At 26.6% G+C, this 23711-nt stretch overlaps 1 protein-coding gene across 1 annotated transcript in view; it reads right to left on the bottom strand.

The window, feature by feature from the left end:
* Positions 1 to 6612: 6612 nt before the first annotated feature.
* Positions 6613 to 23711, bottom strand: part of LOC122502509 (43 kDa receptor-associated protein of the synapse homolog) — a 51619-nt gene continuing 34520 nt past the window's right edge. The window contains exons 3-10 of the mRNA XM_043612610.1: positions 14438 to 14589; positions 11060 to 11206; positions 10832 to 10991; positions 10449 to 10649; positions 10262 to 10360; positions 9814 to 10005; positions 8207 to 8406; positions 6613 to 7722 (exon numbers count right to left, since the gene is read on the bottom strand). Coding sequence (XP_043468545.1) covers positions 7515 to 7722; positions 8207 to 8406; positions 9814 to 10005; positions 10262 to 10360; positions 10449 to 10649; positions 10832 to 10991; positions 11060 to 11206; positions 14438 to 14589 — 1359 coding nt within the window. The 3' untranslated portion in view covers positions 6613 to 7514. The remainder of the gene's footprint in view (positions 7723 to 8206; positions 8407 to 9813; positions 10006 to 10261; positions 10361 to 10448; positions 10650 to 10831; positions 10992 to 11059; positions 11207 to 14437; positions 14590 to 23711) is intronic.

The following is a 23711-nucleotide window of genomic DNA, read 5'->3' as shown; positions in this document are numbered from 1 at the left end:
TAAAATTCAATGATTTTCAATATCTACTATTTCAATAAAATTTTTCAAAAGAATTCCATTATTAATAGTTAAAAAAAATTTCGATAAAATTTTACGCAAACATTCAATTATTTTCATAAATAATAAAATTTTTTACAGGAATTCAATTATTAACAAATTTTTTTATAAATTTCTTCGCAATAATTCAATTATTTTCATAAATAATAATATTTTTACAGGGATTCAATTATTTTTATAAATAATGAAATTCTTTTAGGAATTCAATATTATTTTCATAAATAATAAAACTCATTGCAGAATTTCAATTATTTTTAATGCAATTTTAATCGAATTCCTCGAAAAATGTAATTATTCTTAAAAAAATTTATTAAAATTCGTCCAAACAATTTTATAATTTAAAAATTTTGTTGATAACATTTTTAATGAGAATTTAATTTCAAGAAACAAGAAATTAATAAATTATTTATTTTTGTATTTAAATAATAGAATTTATCGTAGAATTTACTAATAAAAATGGTTTTAAAAATGAATTTCAGTTAAAATTTTAGATTACAATTAAATAGTAAAAGCATTATAACGTGGATTTTTAGAAATAATTAAATTTTGAAAAAGTTTCTAACTTAAATCTTTAAAATATTCTTTTTTTTCATATTTTTGACAAAAAATTCTGTAGAATTAATTCTTTTTAAAAATAAAATAGGATTTTTATTCAAATTATTTCAAGTTTTTATTTTTTCAATATAATATTTAATTGCAGAATTTCCGAATAATTGAAATTTTGTAAAATTGAATTGTAAACGAATGAATTTGAAAATTCTCATAAAACTCATCGCAGCGTTTCAATTACTTTTCATACAATTATAATTGAATTCCTTGAAAAAAGTGATAATGTTCATGCAAGTTTTAATAAAATTCGACAAAAGTATTCAATTATTTAAAAATTTGTTATTAAAATTCTTTATAAGAATTGAATTTTCAGAAATATTCAATTATTCAATAAATTATTTACTTTTGCATTTAACTAATTAAATTCTTGTAGAATTTTCTAATAAAAATTTATTAGAATTTTTTAAAATAATATTGAATTTCCAAGAAGAAATTTATTACTTTTAAAAATAATTAAATTCTTGTGATGAATATTGTTATTTATGAAAAGAATTGAATTTTTGAGAAGAATTTTATTATTTATGAAAATAATTGAATTATTGCGAAAAATTTTATTAAAATGTTTAAAATAAATTGAATTTCTGTGAAAAAATTTGTAATTTTTGAAAATAATTGAATTCTTAAAAACGATTTTATTAGAATTTTTTTTAAATAATTGAATTTCCAAGAAAATAATTATTACTTTTAAAAATACAATTGAATTCTTGTGATGAATTTATTGTTATTTATAATAATAATTGAATTTTGTCAAAATTTTATTAAAATACCTCAAAATAATTGAATTTTTGGGATTAATTTTGTTATTTACCTACATAATTTAATTTTTTCGAAGAATTTCTTTATGTAAATAATTTTTTCTTGGGAAGAATTTTATTAAAATCTAAAAGAATAATTGAATTATTTAAAAAAATTTAATTAAAATTGTATTAAAAATAATTGAAATCCTACGATGAATTTTATTATCTATGAAAATAATTGAATAGTTGCAATTGAAGTTTGCAAAGAATTTTATTAAAATGCCTTAAAATAATTGAATTTTCTGGAATAATTTTGATATTTATTGACATAATTGAATTCTTTCGAAAAATTATTATTACGAATCTGTTGTCAAATTTAAAAAATTAAAAATGGTGGATCCAATGTGGTGGACAGATTTTTTTTAAATTTTAACGTATTGTCTTGAAATTCATTATGCGGGGGTATTGGGTTCACTGATTACGCGAATTCGGTGTCAGATTTTAAAAATTCAAAATGGCGGATATAATATGGTGGACAGATTTTTAAAAACTCAACGTATTGGCTTGAAATTCATGACTCGGGGGTTTTTGGGATCACTGATTACGAATCCGGTGTCAGATTTTTAAAATTCAAAATTGCGTATCCAATATATGGATTTTTTTTTTTTGAGACTTACAAAAACTAGAATTGGAAAGTAATGGTAAATAATATGATATCAAATTTTCGAAATAAATTATTAAAACCAAGTTATCTTTCGTAAAACAGTATTATTTATTTTTCATAACATGTATTTGAATGACTCCACTAATAAAATTTACACAACAAATGCACTCAAATTAATTATCTTAAGTCGTAACATCATTTTTACAATAAGTCCAATACGTTAAATGTTTCATTATAGACGTTTTTCTCATTCCATAGTGGAGTATGTCAAGGTGATATTATTTTTTTTTAAAGTCCAGTAATCTTTTGTATGTTCGACTGTGCATTCTTTTTTAGTTGTGCGTTCATCGCTGTACTTTTTTATCGACATATTTTTTTTATTTGATACGGTTTGCAGTGAAAACGATATAAAGATCATTATTAATGAAAAAAAAATCACCTGTATCTTAGTTTATCTCTGGTTTTTTTTTTGTAATATCCACGTTTCCACGATTATTAGTATCACATTCATTGACATAGTCGCGATAATTTTTGTTGACCATCTAATTTTATTAATTTTATTACAGCCTTTAATTAATCATCTATTCACATTATTGAAAATTACAATTTTTTTACAGGCGGGGGGCTTTTTTTTTATTTATTCGTGGAAACGAGACGAGCTGAGCATATTTAGTATATGTTTAATAGTTATATAACGCTAGGTTTTTGGTTTCTCAAAACTGTAATTAAAAGTTATTAAATAATTCTTTAACATTATAAAACACGCATTGTATTTTTGGTTTTGTTCCCATTCGAATAAAAAAATTTGAAAAATTTTTTAAAAGAAGACTTCTGAAAATTATTTTTAATTAGATTGTTGGGCAGAATGGGACTGGAAGGTTCTTGTGTTTAAGTTACTTTCTTTGACGTACGCCGATATATTAAATCTAGATTCTAGATTTGACTATATTTTTTTTTCATTTAATTAGTTTACATTTAAAAATAGATGACACGGTGGGTAGTTTTTGGAAAATCAAATTTATTTCCTTGTTTTCCTTTTTCTTTTTTTTAATGATGATAGGGGTCAGTGAAGTTTTAGCATTATCAAAAATTACGTTCCTAAAATTTTTTAAAACCATTTTTTAACTATATTGTTTTTTTTATTAAAAATTTTGTTTGTTTATAAAATAAAAAAAATTGTTGAAATCCATATAATTGCTTTTCAAAAATTATATTCCAAAAAAAATCATAACAAAAATTATAATGTATTGTTGAGTAAAAGGCTTATCGGTCATGTTTAAAAAAAAGTAAAAATTCACTTTTTTTATTTTAAAAAATTTTTTTATTAACAAAAGTATCGACGTTTCGGGTCGGTACTGATCCATCTTTATGACTAAAAAACAGAAAAGAAAAAAACGTCGACACTTTTGTTAATAAAAAAATTTTTTAAAATAAAAAAAGTGAATTTTTACTTTTTTTTTAAAACACGACCGATAAGCATTTTACTCAATAATACATAATTAATAAACGGTCACTAACTTCAAGTATATATAAAAATTATGTTTAATTTTTATTGAATTTAAAAAAAAAATTAATTTTACTATTTTTAACACTGCAGGGGATCGATTATTTGATTTCATTTTTACTTCTGACTTTCATTTTCATTAATAAATTATTTATTTTTGTATTTAAATAATTTATTTCTCGAAAAATTTTCTATTAAAAATTGATTGAAAAATGAATTTCACTAAAAATTTAAAATTATAATAAATTGAAATTAATAGCATTATAGCGTTAATTTTTAGAAATAATTGAGTTTTAAATTAAAATCTTTGAAAATTTGAATTTATAGTAACAATATCCTTACGATATAAAATAATGATTTTATCACTCTGTCATCTTAAGTTGTCATAGAATTATTTTCAAAATTGTTTGTAAAAAATTAAAAATCTTCGAAATAATTCAATTATTTTCGTAAAAAATAAAATTTTTCGAAGCAATTAAATATATTTTAATAAAATTCCTTCCAAGAATTCAATTCTTTTCAAAAATAAACATTTTCACATGAATTTAATTATTTAAAAAAAATTTAATAAAGTTCTTCGTCAGATTTCAATTATTTTCAATTTTTTAAGGGCATTTGAACCATGATGACGTCACAGATTTAAAACTAATGCTTTGCACAAACTGTGACGTCATCAAGGTTCAAATCCCCTTAATGAAATTTCTCGATGGAATTTAATTTTTTTTTTTTTGAAAAAGTTTTTAAAAATTCTGAGAAATTCAAATATTATTTTAAAAATTATTTTAAAAAATTTAAATAAAATTCTTGTCAAAATTTCCATTATCTTTATAAATAAAATTCATCCTAGAAATTCAATTATTTTTAAAAGTAATAAAATTCTTCGCAGAAATTCAATTATTTTCAAAATTTTTTTAAAATTTCTCGTCACAATTTTAATTATCTTCATAAATAATAAAATTAATTCTGGAAATTTAATTATTTTCAAAAATTTCTGATAAACTTCTTTGGAAAATTCAATTATATTCAATAGTAATAAAATTTTTCGCGAAAATTCAATTATTATCACAAATTTTTTTTTAAATTCTCGTCAAAATTTTAATTTTTCTTTATAAATATCAAAATTCTTCTGCAAAATTCAATTACTTTAAAAATTTTTTTTTTTATTTGTTCAAAATTTCAATTATCTTTAGAAATAATTCAATTCATCTCCGAAATTCAATTATTTTTAAAAGTAATAAATTTTTTCTTGAAAATTTAATTTTATTTAAAAAAATTCTAATAAAATCGTTCGCAAGAATTCAAATTATTTTCATAAATAATACAATATTCTTCTCAGGAATTCAATTATTTTCAAAAGCTTTAATAGAATTATAAGCAAAAATTTCTATTATTTTTAAAAATTTGCCTGAATTCAATTTTTAAAAAAAAATTAATAAAATTCTACGCCAACATTTAATTATTTTCATAAATAATGAAAATTTCACTGGAATTCAATTATTCACTTTTTATTTAAATTTCTTCGCAATAATTCAATTATTTTCATAAAAAATAATTAAAAAAAAATTTTTTTTTATAAAGTAATATTATAAAATAATGATTTTATCAATTTACTATTTTTAATTATTATAAAACATGAAGACTCGGAGTGATCGATTTTTTTTATGTTTTATAACAATTTTTGTTGTTTAATTTCAAAAATGTTTGAATTTGCATTTTTTAAAAAAATAAAAAAGTAAAAAAATAAAAAAGTAAAAAAGTAAAAAAGTAAAAAAGTAAAAAAGTAAAAAAGTAAAAAAGTAAAAAAGTTAAAAAAGTAAAAATAAAAACCGTTGAAAGTGAAAATGAAAGTGAAAATAAAAACAAAAACCGTTCGAAGTGAAAATAAGAATGAAAGTGAAAGTGAAAATGTAAGTCAGTAAAAAATGAAATTACATAATCGACCATCAGGAAAAACAAATTTTGAAGATAATTTGCTGTAAACCAATTAAATGACTTGTATTAACAGGTATAATTTTTCTTTATCGAGTAGGACGTTATTTAGACTCTCACTGCACATTAAAGAACCAAAATTAAAAATTTGACTATAATAGTTGAGGGAAACCAGGATCAGTGCATTAAGTAATCGGAAGACAAGTTACTTTTCATTTTCTTAAATTAATTATACTATTCTATTAATTTTATTTTTTTTATTCATAATTTGTATCTCTTTTATTCCTATTATTTTAATTAATGAATTTATTTTCATTCAGCTATTGGAAATATAGTTTATACTCTTTGATTTTTGCTAAACATTAAGCTTGAATTTATGTCTTTAAATCGATCTTTTTATGTCTTTTTGGACATAAATTTTTGGGATTTTTGGACATTAAGAAGTATTTTTTTCTTTGCTTCATATGAGCGATTCTTGATCAGTGTAAGGTCGTCATTTATCGAAATGTATTACTATTCAGTATTCTATTAGATTTTACATACTTTATTGACTTTTTTTTTATAAACGAAAAGTAAATTATTTTCAGATTTCTCGTATAAATTGATCTGAATAGTTTTTTTTTGTGGGATTGTCAAGGGTTGAAAATGATGAACAAACGCACCTACGGCAGTGAGTATAAGGTATTTTTCTACATAAAATTTTTCTATACAAATTACAATTTTTTTTTTTAATATAGGTGCGGCACCATTTTGCTAGTGCAGTGCTTTGATAAATATTATGTCGCAAATATTTCATCTCTTAAATTAATTATCTTTTCTAAATAAACCTTTTCTGATAATAAAATACCACACAGTTTTTTTAATAATTTTTATATTAATATACTTAGTTAAAAATCCTTCTATAATTAGTAAGTATATTTAACAGCTAACAAGGATCCATATTTCTTAAAGCTTGAAAATGCATTTTATCTCACTAGTTTCTTTTTCTCGACAATTATACACTTTTTGTAAAGAATAATTTTCAACGTCATCATGAATTGTTTGGAATGAAAATTATACTAGATTTTTCCAACATAAACAAAATTATTTATATTATAATATATTTTTGTAGTTTTTTTCAGTAAAAATGAATTTTATATACTTTTTTGAAATAGTTAACTGTTAGAATAATAAACTTTAATCAGAAATATATTTTTCTTTTTTTTTGATAAAAGAATCTTTCATTATGATCCAACAAAGAATTCTGTATTGTATGCGAGTATTAATAGAATTTTATTCTTCTCTTTTAATAAAGAATATTTTAATATTTTTTTTAAAACAGAATCTTTTATCATAGGGTTTTAACAAAGAATACTGAATTTTCTATAAGAAAAGAAATATTCTATTATTATTTTTTAATAAAATTATTTTTGCCATTTTATAGTTTATATCGGCAAATGTGGAAAACTTATTATAAATTTATTTGTAGGTAGAAAAAATTATAAAAATGCAACGTCAATTAAAATAATGTTCTATATTATTTTTATGCTTTCTTGAAAAACTAAATATAAAAAATAAATAAAGTAATAAAATTAATGATAGGAACTTTTCATATTAACGAAAATTGCGTACCTTTTCCAGTCTTACTTTTCACTTAATTTGTACAACATATTGCGTACTGAATTTGAATAAAAAAAAAAAATTTTAATTTTTGTATTCTGATCACAAGGTGTCTCCAAATTTTGCATTTGAATAAATAAATTATAATAAAATATTATCTAAGATGTATAATAATAAAATAATTACAAAAAAAAACCAAAAAATTTTCTAATAATATTTTTTTTACTGATTTGAGAACAAATAATGTAGAGGAAGCTTTTTTTCAAAAACTGAAAAATAGATGAATAAAAAATAAAAATTAAAAAAATGACGTCAAACCCTGTTATGTCATTGCAAAGTACGTCAATTATTTTGTACAAAGCCCTAATTACCCGTAAAATCATTGGCACCGATTATATTTTTTTTTTAAATTTTCTTAAACACTGCTGGTTGCGTGACAATCTTCAAGAGTTGCTAAACTACTTGCTCGTAACGATGCTAAACTTAAGGAACTCTGATTCAAAGGATTCATTCCATGAGGATCGTCACAATGAAGGTACAGTCGAGAACTGACGGATTTATGGCAATCGGGACATAAACGCTTCTTTTTCTTGTCCCTTCGTTTTAAAATGTCGTATGCACACCTGAAAATTGTAGATAATTGCAATTAACTTTCGTTTTTTAAATTTTAACACTTTAAGCGAGCAGGTCTTTTAATTTTAAAAACAACCTGGTGTAATTATAAAAAGGATGAAAGAAATTTAATCTCAAAGATTAAGAACTGTATTAAAGTAATTTTAAAAAAGTATGTTTTAATCCAAGTCACGGATTAAAAAATACTGTTATATTTCAAAAACATTTAATGCCGATGGTTTGAATATAAGAATTTTTGAAAAATTAGATAATGTTGAAAAGAACTTGCGGATTACATTTTACTTGAAAACTAAAGTAAAGTGAAATAAGTTAAAAGAGAATATGTAATTAGAATAAAGATAATTTTGAATCTAATTATACAATTATTTTTAATATGTATTAACATTTTAATGAAGAGATTTTATAATTTCATTCCTTGTGAAATTAACATGTAATCCGCTTTGTTCTGGGTGATGATTTTTTTATAGATTGTACCTGGCATGTAAAATATGTGAGCAAGGCAAAGCCTCTAGGGAATCTGCTTCAAGTCCGAAAGGTTCATTGCAGCTTCCACAACGTAATTCTAAGTCTTCTTCCATCGTTGCTGCTAATCTTTCATGATGACTTTTTTGCTCTTCATCTCCTAATGATGCATAGATTCGAGATAATCGACATCTTACTGTTCTCACTAGAAGCTGAAAATTTTTATTGCAATTGTATCAAATATATTCAAATCGATCGGTTACAACGGTTGTGATGATTTTTAATTCTTAAATTGCAAATAACGAAGTACCAACGGATCTGAATTCGTTAAAATAATGTTACAATAGTTCTTTATTAATTTGGCCTTAAGTCTTCTTGTATGCAAGATATCAAGTTCCAGTTGATACCAAAATGAAGCTTGACTCTTTACCTAACTTTTATCTCATTACGAGTATATGCTAGGAAAAAGATTTGAGTACGTTTTTTAAGAGTCTAGGAATTTGATATTCACAACGTCTAAACTTTTTTTAATTCAAATGGCCATAATTTTTCTTATATGCAAGATATCAAGTTCCGATTGGTACAAAACTAAAGCTTGACTCTTTCCCTAACTTTTATCTCATTATAAGTATAAGCTAGGATAAATATTTGACAATATTTTTTATGATCTTAGAAATTTGATATTTTCAGCATGTAAACTTGTTTTGATTCAAATGGCCATAACTTTTCTTGTCTTCAAGATATCAAGTTCCGGTAGGTACCAAAATGAAGCTTGACTCTTTCCCTTACTTTCATCTCATTACGAGAATAAGCTAGAATAAATATTTGACAATGTTTTTTATGTTTCTAGTAATTTGATATCTTCAACATGTAACATTGTTTTGAATTCAAATGGCCATAAGTTTTCTTGTATGCAAGATATCAAGTTCCGGTTGGTACCAAAATGAAGCTTGACTCTTTACCTAACTTTTATCTCATTACGAGTATATGCTAGGAAAAATATTTGAGAACGTTTTTTATGTTTCTAGTAATTTGATATCTTCAACATGTAACATTGTTTTGAATTCAAATGGCCATAAGTTTTCTTGTATGCAAGATATCAAGTTCCGGTTGGTACCAAAATGAAGCTTGACTCTTTACCTAACTTTTATCTCATTACGAGTAAGTGCTAGGAAAAATATTTGACAACATTTGTCATGATTCTAGTAATTTGATAATTTTGACATGTAACATTGTTTTGAATTCAAATGGCCTTAAGTTTTCTTGTGTGCAAGATATCAAGTTCCGGTTGATACCAAAATGAAGCTTGACTCTTTCCCTAACTTTTATCTCATTACGAGTATTTGCTAGGAAAAATATTTGAGAACGTTTTTTATGATTCTAGGAATTGTATATTTTCAACATGTAAACTTGTTTTGAATTTAAATGTCCATAACCTTCCATAAAGGCACCTAAACAGATCTTAGGGACAGGAAGATTATAGAGGAAGCTGAGGAAGTGAGATAATCGATTTAACAACTGTGACTATCGTTCTAACTTTGTGACTCGTTTTATGTAAAATAAAACTGTAAAAACATAAATATTCCAAAAACATTAAAATTTTTCGATTTTTTTATTACCTTCGCTCCAACAGATCCGGCAACTTCCAATAGTCGAGTATTAAACTCAAGAGGTCGACAGTTGCAAATTTTATTCTGTACCCTAAGTATTTCGAGACACCTTGCTGCACCATCCATAGCTTCCATTTGACATAAACGATCTCCAGTGGCTGCAGCAGATCCCATGGCACTTTCGTATTGGCGAAACGCCTTCTGCAATATTTGCAATATTCTTTTATGTAAAACATGTTCAAAAATTCACTTAAATATTAAAATTAATTTATCTAATGTGTAAATAAATTGTTTAACTACTAAAGAGGCGCTCAATGTCAAAAAGTATGGATTTTTTTTGTTATAAAAATAAACCAACCAGTAAATTTTGAATTTTTATTAAAATGTATTTAATACTGGATGATATAGCAGAATTCTTTGAGTTAAGAAAAAAAACTTAATTAGAATTTATACAAACATTTATATCGGACTTTTTTCTATAAATATCTCCCATGATTCGTATACTTCGAGCATAACTGGCTTGATCTCCAGAAACCAAAGATAAGCGTGTTGCCTCCTGGAAAAATCAATTTTGAAAAATGTTAAAAGAAGCTTTTCTTTAAAAATTTATTTTCTATCAGGAAGTGATGATGTAAGTAATTTACCGAACAGTAATCATGAGCATCACCAAGCTCGCCCTTTTTTCTAAGAGCAGCAGCCATTTGGAGCAATGCAGCTCGATGGTGCCTAGAATTTAAATCTCCCAGTTGTAAGCTCCTTGATAAGTCATAAGCTCTCGCTGCATATCGCGAACTTTTGTCTGCATCCTGTAATCTGCAGAACAGTTCTGACAAACCGACGTACACCTAAAAATAAACAAATTTTATTATTGAATTCAAATTCACTTTAATGTCTAGATATAAATTTGTATGTATACATAATATATCGAAACAAAAATGAAGAATAAACAAAATAATAGACATGAAGAAGATAATGACTGTAAAGTAATACTAAATTGAATGAAACTGTAAGCATAAATGTTATTTACTTGTAACTCTAAAGAGGGATCTTGAATGGAATGCGCAATTTTATGCGCCCTTTGGAAGGCTTCTAAGGCTTTGCAAAATCCCGCTAGTTCCAAATGAACCCGACCGACAGTTAAGTGAACAAGACCAGCAGTGGCACATTGGTCACATTCGTTGTATAAGCTAAAAATTGTTATTTAATCAATTATTTGCTTTCACTAGTTGTTATGTTGAAAATAGAAAATAAATACCTGTGTCTGGCGAAAGCTAAAGCTTTGTCTAACGCCCCCAGTCTTTCATGAGCTCTTGCAAGATTCAAGTACGCCTCAGCTCTCATATTAGGAGAGTCTAATTCTTCTGAAATACAAAGTTGTCTCTGGCCGAAGTCTATACTGTCTCTAAAAATAACAGAAAGAAGAAAAAATATTTCAAATCACAATTATTTTTTATTTATAATTTTTTTATAGTTTCCTATTAATTTTAAAAATCATATAGTAAATACTCGTCAATGAGGCAGATTATGTATTCTAAATACCATTATTTCAAAAGTTGGTCCTAAAAACTCTCACTTCATTCATAACGGATTGTTTAATATTTGAAGAAGTTATAATAGTTTTCAAAAGAGAACAAATATGTCAATAGTGAATTATTTATTAACAATACAAACATAATTAATACATAAGTCATTTAAACTCATTTTACTCCTGACATATCGGTATGTCCTGTAAAAGTTATAAATTGTAAATGAAAAAATTTTAGTACTATATGAAATACTGAAAGGATAAGGGACAATTCTATTTCAAGAAGAAATACATTGCCTCAGCGTTTATTTATTGAGGATTTATATAAGTCAAAGAAATTCTTTCACAATATAAAAATTTATGACTTAAACAGTTATTGCCGAATAGAGAAACATTCTCATCGTCGAGTTGGAAGCTGCGAAAGTTATTTTACGAGAATATCTTTCTCAGGCGACTTCAATATATTTTTCTCGCACTCCAAGATTACTATTTCTAAAAATAAAGTCCTATCAAAATTCGATTCATCTGTACATAGAAAGTAATATTTTTATATTGAATATTGATATTATTTTACAATCATATTCTTAAGCTGACAGTTACATGAATAATATTGAAGAATAATGTTATCAAAATATCTTGTATTATATTATGTTAGCAAGAAAGTTATTACTTCATTTAATTTTATTTAGTAGAATGAGTATTGGTAGTGACAAATTGTTCAACTCATTGTCGTAGTTCCTACTGCCTCATCGTTTGTTATTTTCTGAAGTAATTTATTTTTGCCAGACAAAAGATACATTTATTTACCTTTCTAGAAAATATCTTTGTCTGGATAGTAGATGCCAAATATGTTCATCTGTATTTTGTCAATTTTCTATTGGTTCCCTAGTTACATGTAATAACATTTTTATCACATCGACCCAAAGATGATAAAAGTGAGTAATTTTAGAAGGTAAGTAACTAATAGTTTAAAATTATGTCCCGATTTAAATTATCTTTTTGATTCCACAAAGTTCTAGTTTTGATTCAGTGTGCCTGACGACATCTGGATTTACTCTTTTTCTCTGATTCTAATTGTAAAGGATTCATAAATAAAACCTTTAATAATTTAATTTCAATTTAACAGTTACTCTTTCTTAAGACCCGTCCCTTAATATCAGAACCTATCGTTCTGTGAACATCTCTGTAATTTCGTAGAAATATTATCTAATTTCCACAAACCAATGTTTATCTGCAGGATGTCCGTAATATATTCTCAATATCCGAATGCTGTGAGGGTGCAACCTCTATTTTAACGATACAAGGGAAAAGTATTCTCCTCAAGCGAAAACTATTGGATAAAACCTCCCAATGTGGTTTGATGTTTAAAACGCATTGAGCAGTTTGCATACTTTCAATACGAATCGAGTTTGTTAAAAACTTTTTTTTACAATGTATTTAAAAAATTCAACTTTGCATAAACCAAAATAAAATCAATGTAAAAAAAATGATTTAAAAATAAAATAATAAAACGCTTTGACGTTGTAGAAATTACCAATAAGAGTAAAGATTAGTATCTGATGCACAGCGCAGTTTGACTAAAGGAGATAGATCCTAAGGTCAGTATCTACTCCTAGCAGTTGTTTTAAAACTTTATAACTTATTACAGAAGTAAGTTATTTTACTGTTTTCAAACAAATGGATTTTCTGCAGATAAACATAACATTAGAAAACTGTGATGAATATTAATTGAAAATTAAAGTAAAATTTCCCATGACTCTTGAACTTGAATTACTCTGTGCTGTAACTTTAATTTATCGAATCTTAGGTAAGTAAATATAATTAGCAAACAATCTTTAAATTGGTTATTAGGATTAAAATCGAATTTAGATATTGAAAATGCATTTTCACTTTGAAATTATAAAATCGATTTAACGTAAAAGAGAATTTAAAATTTACGTCGAAGTGCAATTCAATTTCTTAACCCTTTGAGGACCAAATTTTTTCTTAAAAAATCGCGATTTTTCATTTTTAAGCAAACTTTTCAGGGAAAGTTATTGAAGTTTTTTTACTTAAAGACCAGTGTTTGTGATACGAAATTTTCCAGACTATGTGAAAATTATTGTTTCAATATTCAGTTTTGAAAATTAAGAAATTTATGCCCGAGTTAATAAAAAAATGTTCATGTTGCCTGAAAGCAACACTGGTCCTCAAAGGGTTAAGCACCTCCCTAAGTGTATGTATTCCGTTTATTGTGGAAACACTGAAAGAATATTGAATTATAATATAAGAGTCCGCATCTGTAGTATGTTAAAATTTGAAAAATTTTCACATCCTTCGTATTTACGTAGAAAATAAGTTGTTTTGAAAAATTAAATAAAGTTTTGCTATAAAAAATATTGATAATACCGCGCTTGGTAGGTAATAAACAATATTTTTCAATTGTTTACAATCACGCACTGTGGAAACTCTTTCGCCGTTGAATAATTTTCCATCGCAACTCCATTGGAATTTTGATGAAATTTCCAATTGCGTTCCATTCTAGATGGAATTTCATAGGAAATCTGTCGGAAATCCAATGGAAATTATTAACAGAATTCCGATGAAGTCTTCAAGGGAAAATTAAAGTTACATTTTTTGTGTTCAACATACATTGACTCAATCTTTATTTTTCGTCAGAAATAGAACCTTGTAATTTGTAAATTCGAGTTTCATGATGACAATATATTAATTGTTTTTAGGAAAAATGCAGTTTTGACAATATATAGTTGATAACCTTATTTTATTAAGCGCGTAGACTATACATTTCAATTCCCTTTTCGTTAGTTTCTCAAAATTTGAAATTTATTCTGCCTCATAAGTATTATTTGAACACTAGTGACAAAAATATTGATATTGTAATCAACAAAAGAAAATATAGTTACAAAAAAAAAAATGTTGACAGCAGAAATAATGAGAAAGATAATCGAAAAATAGGTGAAAAGAAAATTTGTTAATTTAAGAATTTAACGTAGAATGAATGTTTGTATCTGAAGCATTATAAATTGGGGGAAGGAAGAGAAAATTATCTGGCTGTTGGTACTTAATGAACGGAATAAAAAAGAAGTTACAACCAGAATGATTTATTACCTGTATTTTCCCCAATCCATGTAAGCTTGGTAAAGGTAGCCAAGCAGAGCAAATTTGTCTTCACGTTGCCTAATACTTTTTAGAGCACCTCTCCATTTGCGCACAGCAGCTTGTTGTTTGTGAGCTCGATATAATTTCAGCCCCTGTTCCACCTGAAAATCACCAAAATTCTCCGTTTAGTTTTCGTTTGAAATTACTTTCAATTTGCTTCCTAAGTAAACAATTTTGTTGAAAATTTCCTTATTGCTCTAGAATTAAACTTCGTCAAATGTACTTTTATTTAAAAGGTGTGTTTTTGCTTCTGAATTACGTAGTATAAATTTGAATATTTCCTTTTTTTTTAAATCATAAAGAAAATAGTGGAAAACAAAAATATTTATTAACTAGAAGGCAAGAGTTTGTTAACACTTTTGTGTCCCAGAATAATCCTAATAGAAAAGTTAATATTATTCAATATCCCAGCACTTAATATCTCGAGGTTCTTCTATAAATAATTTGTAAATATTCTGCAAACCTTCTGTAGATATCAATTTGTGTTAATCTCTTTGTGTTAAAAAATATAATTTTATCTTTTTAATATCGATTTATTCCTGGCCTTGACCTATATTTTCAGTAAGCATAAAAATAATATTGTCATCAATAACATTCATTTATTTATAAACAGACAATTATAAGACATTTCGCAAAAAAATGAAATCATAAACATTATTAAATTTTCTTAAGATTATATCGTTTTAACGGGTTTCCAACAACAACATTATTAACAAAAAGTGTTTTTTAATATAGTTATAAAACCCGATGTAGAAGATTGTCCAAAAAATTAGCATTATCGGCAATTGAATTTTCTCTGCAAATGTATTCACAGTAGAATTTATTTCGTAATTAGTTTGATTACGAAATACGTAAAATTAAACATAATTTCTGGGTGCATACGGGTAGACATAAATTAGCAAAAGACAACAATGGTGGACAATTCAATGCATACGGTTTTGAATGCTTCAATAAAAACAACGAATTATTTCGAACAATCATTTATTTTCTATTGAAGAAATATTTACTTAATTTACTTGAAATTTGTCAATCAATTATTCACCGAGAAACACAATGAACAATGATAATCTGAGTCCAAATATGATAATGCCAGCTTTTGAAAATTAACAATATCATTCTCCTCAATAATATTATTGTCTCCAAATCTAAATTGTTTACTTTTCAATCTTCATATCATTTAATAAAAGGGCGTTTTTTTGTCAGCTCGTATAGATTGTTAAATAAATAAATTTCACTTTCTATAGACTCAAAAGACTATATTCAAAAATCAACAAAAACTAATTCTCAAATTTTTATACGGCGAGCCTCGTTCAAGAATGGTTTGTTTAATAATGGTTTGTTTCATAATGCAAGCAACATTTTTCTCTTGAATCAAATTTTTCAAACATAATTCAAGTGATGGAAAAATTTTTCCATTCAATGTTGTTGACCATAGGTATGACTGTATGAGATCTTGATCTTGTGTCCCATGAATAATAAACCATGTATATTAATCTGTGCGCCAATGTCAAGATTTGATTTATTCAGATGCGTGAAACTGTTTGTTTTGAAATGTCCATCTGTATTAATATCTATATTGGTAAGTCATGCAAACATTTTCGATGAGAAAAAAACAAAATAAAATCATTGTCAGAAAAATTATTCTCCCTCGGAAGTTTATGCGGCTGCTGGTCTAAATTATCAGCAGATTAATTATGGGTTTAGCAATTTGTAAAATTCTACTGATAATTAGTCGAATTTCACTAATTCAAATTTAGAGAATATTATTATTATAGGATATGTCCGACAGTATAGCTTTGGTTATCCAAACTCAACCCTCATTTGATCAACTTTATTAAAAATTTATGTGGGGCTGATTACATATTGGATATCCTATTTTCTAAATTTGAAAAATGTTGTTACTACTGTTGCATATTTTTTTCTTTTATTTAATGGAATTAAAATTTATATTCAGCGACTGTAGAATCTTCGGCAATATTTTTTGCAGAATTCAAGAGAAAATCTTTCCTTGTAACAAATACTCCATGTATTGTTTCCCGTGAATTTTAATGCGTATTCTCATGAGATAGAATATTCAAATCTTCTATTTTATCGCCTTTATTAAGTTTCATGGCTGACCAATAACTTTATAGTCATTGCTTTGGAGACTTGATGATGTATTGCTTTCACAGTAACAAAGGTTTCGCAATTCGATACTTCCTATTTAATGGTAAGATACACCGGAAGCGTTCTCTAGAGATTCGGTTGGAATACCCTCTGATTTCCGTTTTTCATCGGAATTTCATCAGGCATCAGTTGGATGATTCAGAAAAGTTAACGATTTTGTGATTTTAATTCTTACAATTTCGCACAACTTAATTATAATAATGGTTGTGAATGTTATAATACGAGTATTTATTTTTATAAACTTTGACTGGTATTAAATAGCACTTTTATAAAAAATTTAGTGGTTTATTAGAAAAAAATTTCTTGAAAAAGTCGTTTTTCACTTTACAATTGGTGTGCTGTAGCCCGTTTAAAATTCTGTCTGTTAATTGGTCCTTTATCATGTCAATTACGTAATTCATTTGTGTTTGTCGAACCCGGATTTGATTCTCCTTCCTCCAAATTTATTTACAGCACTTTGATTCTATTTCACTTTTTGTTAAAAACTTTACTTGAATTTATTAGTTTTTTGAAAATTATAATAAGAACGAATATTTTATATTGGAAAAAATTCTGTTGGATGTAATTAATTACTATTAAACCGGAGTTAACTCGGAGTTAGTGCCAAAAACAGCGTAGAGTATAAATTCTCTCTTTACACCTACGAACTCTTGCGTATAGTATGGCAAATAATTTACAATTTGTTTTCTGCCTAGAGGGTGATTTTTAAAACCAATTGTGAACTGGATTTTTAGTGCGGACATAAAGTATCTTGGAAATTTGTTACATAGTTCCTCTTCCTACTTTATCTGCTTCGCTTACTCCTGAGGTAACCAGTGATCTCCGTACACTTATTAAAGAGGAACTGCAAGTAATCAGCAATCTGTTTTCATCTGAAATAATTTTATTACTAATCAATGCAACGATGTTTTAGAAAATATATTCAAGGATATAATTGGAGGCAATTTTGATTCACAGATTTCCATTGCGACATATGACAGAAGTTTGAAGACTTTTTAAGAAGACTTAAAAATTTTATAATTTACAGATTAAATGATTAAATTTCATCACTCGTTAAAGTTAATATGTCAAATTATTTATCTTCATATATCCAGTTATTTTTTGTTCGTCTCAAAAAGAAAAATCTACTATCTCAGGAGTTTCCATGATATCAATAACTCCCGACAGAACGAGACATCAACAATTGGAATACCAAAGTGTCAAAAAGGAGCTCACAGCGAGAAATGCACATGGAGAAACAAATCTGAACCTAGTTTATCGACACGGTGCTCCCTTCATCATAACAATTTATTCAACATATCAAAATCCCTGGAACTATAGTTGAGTGGCAATTCTAGCAGCACGTTTATTGATGTTAATCCATTCTTTCAAAATTCCTCTTTGTCATCGCGACGTATTTATATTTTATATTTAGAAATAATATTTTTTTCAAAGTTAAAAAACTGAATCCTTATTTTCTTGGAATCTAAACTATATTGATCCAAGTCTTCACCTGGATAGCAGATACCAAATATGGTCATCTGTATTTTGTCACCCTTCTATATTGGGTCCTCACCTGTCAGGAGTTAAAATAACTTCTTGACTCCAAAAGTAATAAAAGTGAGTGGTATGACGTATTCCTTTGCAAAAGGAACCTGTGAAAGGTGACACCATTGCCGAATTAATCAGTCCAGGCAACGCCTTCAAGTTAGTTAGTCCAGAAGTCACCACAGAATCAACTTAGGGTCTTCTTCGTGTCAATCCAGCAACCGTGACTAAGTTAACTAGTTGTGTACTGTCATCGAGTTTGTTCTTCGACTCCAGTCCAGAAATTCTCTTCAAGCACCAAGTGCATTCCTCGATTCTCGTCTTAGTCAAGTTCATTCAAGGAGATAATTTCTACGAGGCACATTTATATTTTTCTAAGGACTGCATTACTTCGACATCAGCGTCAAATCAATAATTCAGTGACTCCTAGGCTGTAGGGTGTTTTATCTAATTTACAACGACACCTGGACTCCGGACCTTTTAGTCTGGCTGGCCCGAAAACAATTTGAGGAAAATCTACTGCATTCTCTGTTTCCGCTAGACTAAGTCATTTCCTTAAAAATATCATTAAGGATATGTTGGTTTCGTTCTGAGACATAACAGACTGGCCCTAGATTTCGGACGTAGGGTTAATTATTATTGATTTCTAATTAATATCAATAAAAGTTATTGTGACAGTAGTAAAAATTTGAAGAATAATGTACGCAACCTAAGTAATTACAGAATTTGATTTTTGAATCCTAAATTTAGGACAACAACTGTAGAGAAGAAAATTGATTTTCCGCAAACGGAAATATGAATAAAGCTTATAAATGTTCTTTTATTTTTATTAGAAAAGAAATAAAATTTACTGCGTGAGCTAAATAAATAATATAGAAAAGTTTGAATGACCCTATCAGAAACATAATACCATTCAATATTATATCGGCTTTAATATGATAAAAAAGTATCATAAGAGAGATGATCTAAAATGCGGTATACACCAATATTCCAGGGAATATATCCACAGAGTAGATTGAATGGATCATCGAGAAATCTGAATGAAATGGACCGGAAAGGCGTTATCGAAAGTCGCTTATAATCGAGTAAGCAGGCAGCAAGGATCATGTGTGTGATGAACTGGAAACAAGGATATCAGGGCGTGGTTTCTAATTCACGTGTTCAACGGTGCCACTATCACGGAAGATGGGTCATGGTGTAAGCGACTTAACGTCCAAGGGTAAAACGACAAGGCTATATCGATTTAGCCCTGAACTTTCTATCCAGTAAAGTACAATGTCGTGATAGTAGTGTATATAAATAAAGGTCGGCCTGTCGTTCAACGTTCAATTCGAAGGGCTGAAAATAGTCACAGACTTGGCGGGCGAGGGGGGACAAGAGTAAAAGTCGACAACACTCTAGGTACACTCGGGAAACATAAATTCTCTCTTTATGTGTGTATTGAATAGTGGAATGTGGGGAAAAATTCCATAAACCCTGTCCTTAAACTTCTCTCCACTTTTTCCTCATTCTCTTTATCGAAAGAGAAAAAATAACAATTTTAATTCGAAAACATCGATTTTATATGTATTATGAATAAATTATATATTTTCGAGATTTAGTCTAGTTTCATTGTTTATTATCTTTTTCCAAAATATTTTAACAATAAAATATGTGAAAAAAACAGCATTCGAATAAATATTAGTGTCATAATTATCATCTTTCTGATTTCACAATGTTTTTCATCAATGTAAATGAATATGGTTAGTATTATAAACTACAGAGCTTTTGTGTTTTGTCATTTAAATGGACTTCTGTTGGAAAATTAAAAAAAAAATGTGAGAGCGGAAAAATTGGTGTAAAAGATAATAACGAATGGAGTACTTGAAACGAAACGTGAGCGACCTAGTAGAGGATTTAACATCAAAGGACGATAACAATTTTTATGGTTAGTTAATTTTTATGTAAAGTGAGAGGATAATATATTTTATTTCCATTAACAAAGCTTATGGTCTATAATAATGCTTTACCTAATGAACATAATAATTTTGTGCTCTCGTGTTTTAAAATTACAAAGTAAAAGCTCATTTTTCAACTTTTCTGTGATAATTTACATTTATGTAGATACTATATATACAAACTCGGATATTTTTACTCTGGCTCGTATTGTGAAACGAAAAGAATCGTTGAAATGTTCTCCTAAATTGAATTTGAAAAGCTCGGCACTTCTTATTTCAGTAGTATGCCTTTCCACGAGTTTTTAGACTACAGCGATAACATTCGTGATCTAATGGAGTAAAGGGAAAGGAAAGAAAATAAAATGTTGCCAGATCAGAATTGATCATTACAACAGATATTTCTTTTTTTCTACTTTTGTAAGCATTCTTAAGAAGCTCTTGCTTTAGATACTAAAAGAAGTCGAAGCAGCTTTAAATAATAGAATGTTATTGTCAACATAAACTATTTTCATACTACTCAGAAAAATTCGTCTTTATTTTTGAGAACCTAACAGTTTTCAAAATTAAAAACTCTATTTTACTACATTTGAAGAGAGTTTTCATTTCATGTTCTGTCAGTTTGCCGTGAATCTAAGTTCAATTAATTAATGAAAATGCAGAGAGAGAGAATTCACACTCAGAAAGTGAATTTTGTTCAACGCAATATATGTTTCTCTAAAAATGATTAAAATATCTGAGAAATAATTATAGTATAAATATTTGTATAAATTGAGATAAAATACATCTTGTTCATAAATTCTTAAATATCAGTAGTGGCTGGAATTTAAATTATTAATTGATTTCGTTAAAAATATACGGGAAAAAGAACATTAAGAATACAATCATGTTACAACTGTTATGAATTATAAATATTAATATATTTATTTTTCTTTTATTATTTTTTGAAACGAAGTCCAAAGGAGATGAAGCTTTTCCTAATTAAGATTAGTATAGCCATTTTTTTTTACTTATTACGTATATAAAAAAATATTTAAATAAATTTAGAAATAGAATTTTTTTATCAAGGCATTCGTATTCGAAAAATTGATTTTCGTTTACCTTATCACAAAAAATTCTAAACATTGCTATATATGTAAAGGCGACAAAAATGTTTACGTAGTTAGCGATCAATATTGAAGGATAACCAAAGCGAAAGCTTCAGAATACTTTAGACAACATTGATGTAATATCAACATCCATTGTATACATGATTTTCTTAAAAAAAAAATTATAACCAATTTCAGTAAAGAATAAACAATTTCACTCTATATTAAAAATTATCATTTTTCATGCTACTTTTTACCTGATTTATTTAGTTTTCAGAAACTTTTTAGCACATTTTACTAGATATAGAGTCATTCCATTATATTTCGACCAAAGTAGTTGCCGACTAATTTTAAAAAATTATAACTGAGCACAAAATATCAAAAAAATACTTTCAAAGATTTTAGATATTACACTTAAAAACGTCATTGGTCTATAATTAAAAAATATGGATTCAAAATAAAATTAATGTTTCTTATAACCAGTTATAAGAATTTTTATTGTTGAATAATTTTTAATGTTTTTTAATGAATACCTACATAATTAAATTTGTATGCGGCAAAATGCCGCGTTTAAATAATTGAAATTAAATTCTCTTATTTTTCCATTTAGTACACAATTTCTACTGCTTCTTCCTTCCTTCCTTCTTATTTTCTTTTCTTCAATGCAGAAGTAAAAGTTGATATTTTATGAGAAGAAAGTTTTCCATTTGCAGATAAATTTTTTTCTTTATAATTTAAACTTGCACAATTCAAAGTTTTGCGGCAGTAATTGGAAAAAATTTATCTTATATGTTAAAAGGAGGTAAAAGAAATTTGAAGAGACTTGCAAGAAAGGTTTTAGGGTGGCTGGGCCAATTTCAAGCTTCACTTAGCAGCAACTTAAGTGAAAACTGGAAAATTGCCCTTGATTCTGTGCTCTTGTTATAAGAATTTTCCAAATTGGAAGAGAATTTACTTTTTTCTAAAGCATGTTTGAAATTATAATTAATGATCTTCTTCTTTTAAGTCGAATTACATTCACGTCGGATAAGAATGTTAAAGAATTTAACATATTTTATCCTTTATCCTTTAAGGCAACAACTATTACATCATTATTTACTATCAGATATTTTTTAAATCGTCTTTTCATTTTTGTCAAACGAATCTGAACCATTAAATTTTTATCAAAAATTTGGAACTCCTTTTTCGGGAATAAAAAGTTTCTGAAATATTGTTCAAATGTTGCTTTGTAGATATACAGGGAGGGTTCTATCTAAAGATTCCTGCATCGACATTTACCGACACTTTTTAGCCCAGACTCAAACCAATTAACAAGAAGAGTATAAAAATTACGATTTAATAAACATTTTAGTTCAAAAAGTCATAAAAAAATTATTAATAACGAGATAAAAAATAAAAAGTATTATTAAAGCAGCATAAATGAGAAGTAACGTGAAATCGCCCAGTTCCAGAGATTTGCTCATAAAGTGAATATTATATTGTTATAGTAAATTTAAATATAAAGAAATTTTATTATTTGAAGATTAAATTCATAAAATATAATGTTTATAATTTAGATTTCAAAAGTTAATTAAAATATTAAAGATAAAAGTTCAAAGTATAAAGTCTTTAATAAAGTGATATTGATAATTAAAAGTTGAATTTGAGTTATTTATTATTATTTGAGACAGGTTTCAAATTTATTAACACTAAACTTAACACTTTTTAAAAATGAAAATATTTTTCAACTAAAGCAATATATATTGTTGACTTTTGAAAGTATAGGTTTATTTAAAAAAATTAGTGAAAAATGGATATAAAAGATTCACAAACATTTAACTAGTAGCAAGAAGGAATGTTAAGATTCTTTAATCATTATTTTAAACTTTAATAAAGGGGCGCTTTCTTTGTTGAAAACTTTGCTTTAATAAAGGAAGAAACTTTATCCGGTGAAACAAGAGGAAAAGTTAATCTCAAAAGCAGTGGGAAAAGGAAGAATGATGCGATAAGGTGATCTTAGCAAAATGCTGGGGCTAATTATCTTCCATTCGTATCTTAACCAAGGGATTTAAATAAAAACTGAGGAGTAACATATCTTTTATTTTAAAAAAAGTAGAAAGAATTATTCTTTCCTCAAATGGAGATAATTTATTAACCAATTCCCACGCAATTGAAATACTGCAGTGTTTTTTAAAAAAGACACTGTCTTATTAAAACGTACGACAGAATAGATATATCTTTTTTTTAAATGTGAAAAAACGTGGGTATCTAATAGTTAAAACTACGTATGGGAAACCATTTTGTTCATTGTTCAAAATCTTTGATCTAGAAAAGTCAGATAATAAGTTAAGGATGGAAAAAAGTAGAGAAGAGATCAATGATAAAAGAATATTTTTCTGAAAGTTGCTATATCGAGAGTAGTCAATTTCTGACGAAATCTCACTATTTCTCTTTCAACCCTCCATGTCTATGATGGCTATCAACTTTCTCCCCCAAGAATGAAAATTAATAACTATTGATGACACAGCG

This window comes from Leptopilina heterotoma, unplaced genomic scaffold (genome assembly GCF_015476425.1).
Source record: "Leptopilina heterotoma isolate Lh14 unplaced genomic scaffold, ASM1547642v1 Lhet_232, whole genome shotgun sequence".
NCBI lineage: Eukaryota > Metazoa > Arthropoda > Insecta > Hymenoptera > Figitidae > Leptopilina > Leptopilina heterotoma.
The sequence above is the reverse complement of the archived record's forward strand: the minus strand, read 5'-3'. Positions and strand labels throughout refer to the sequence as shown.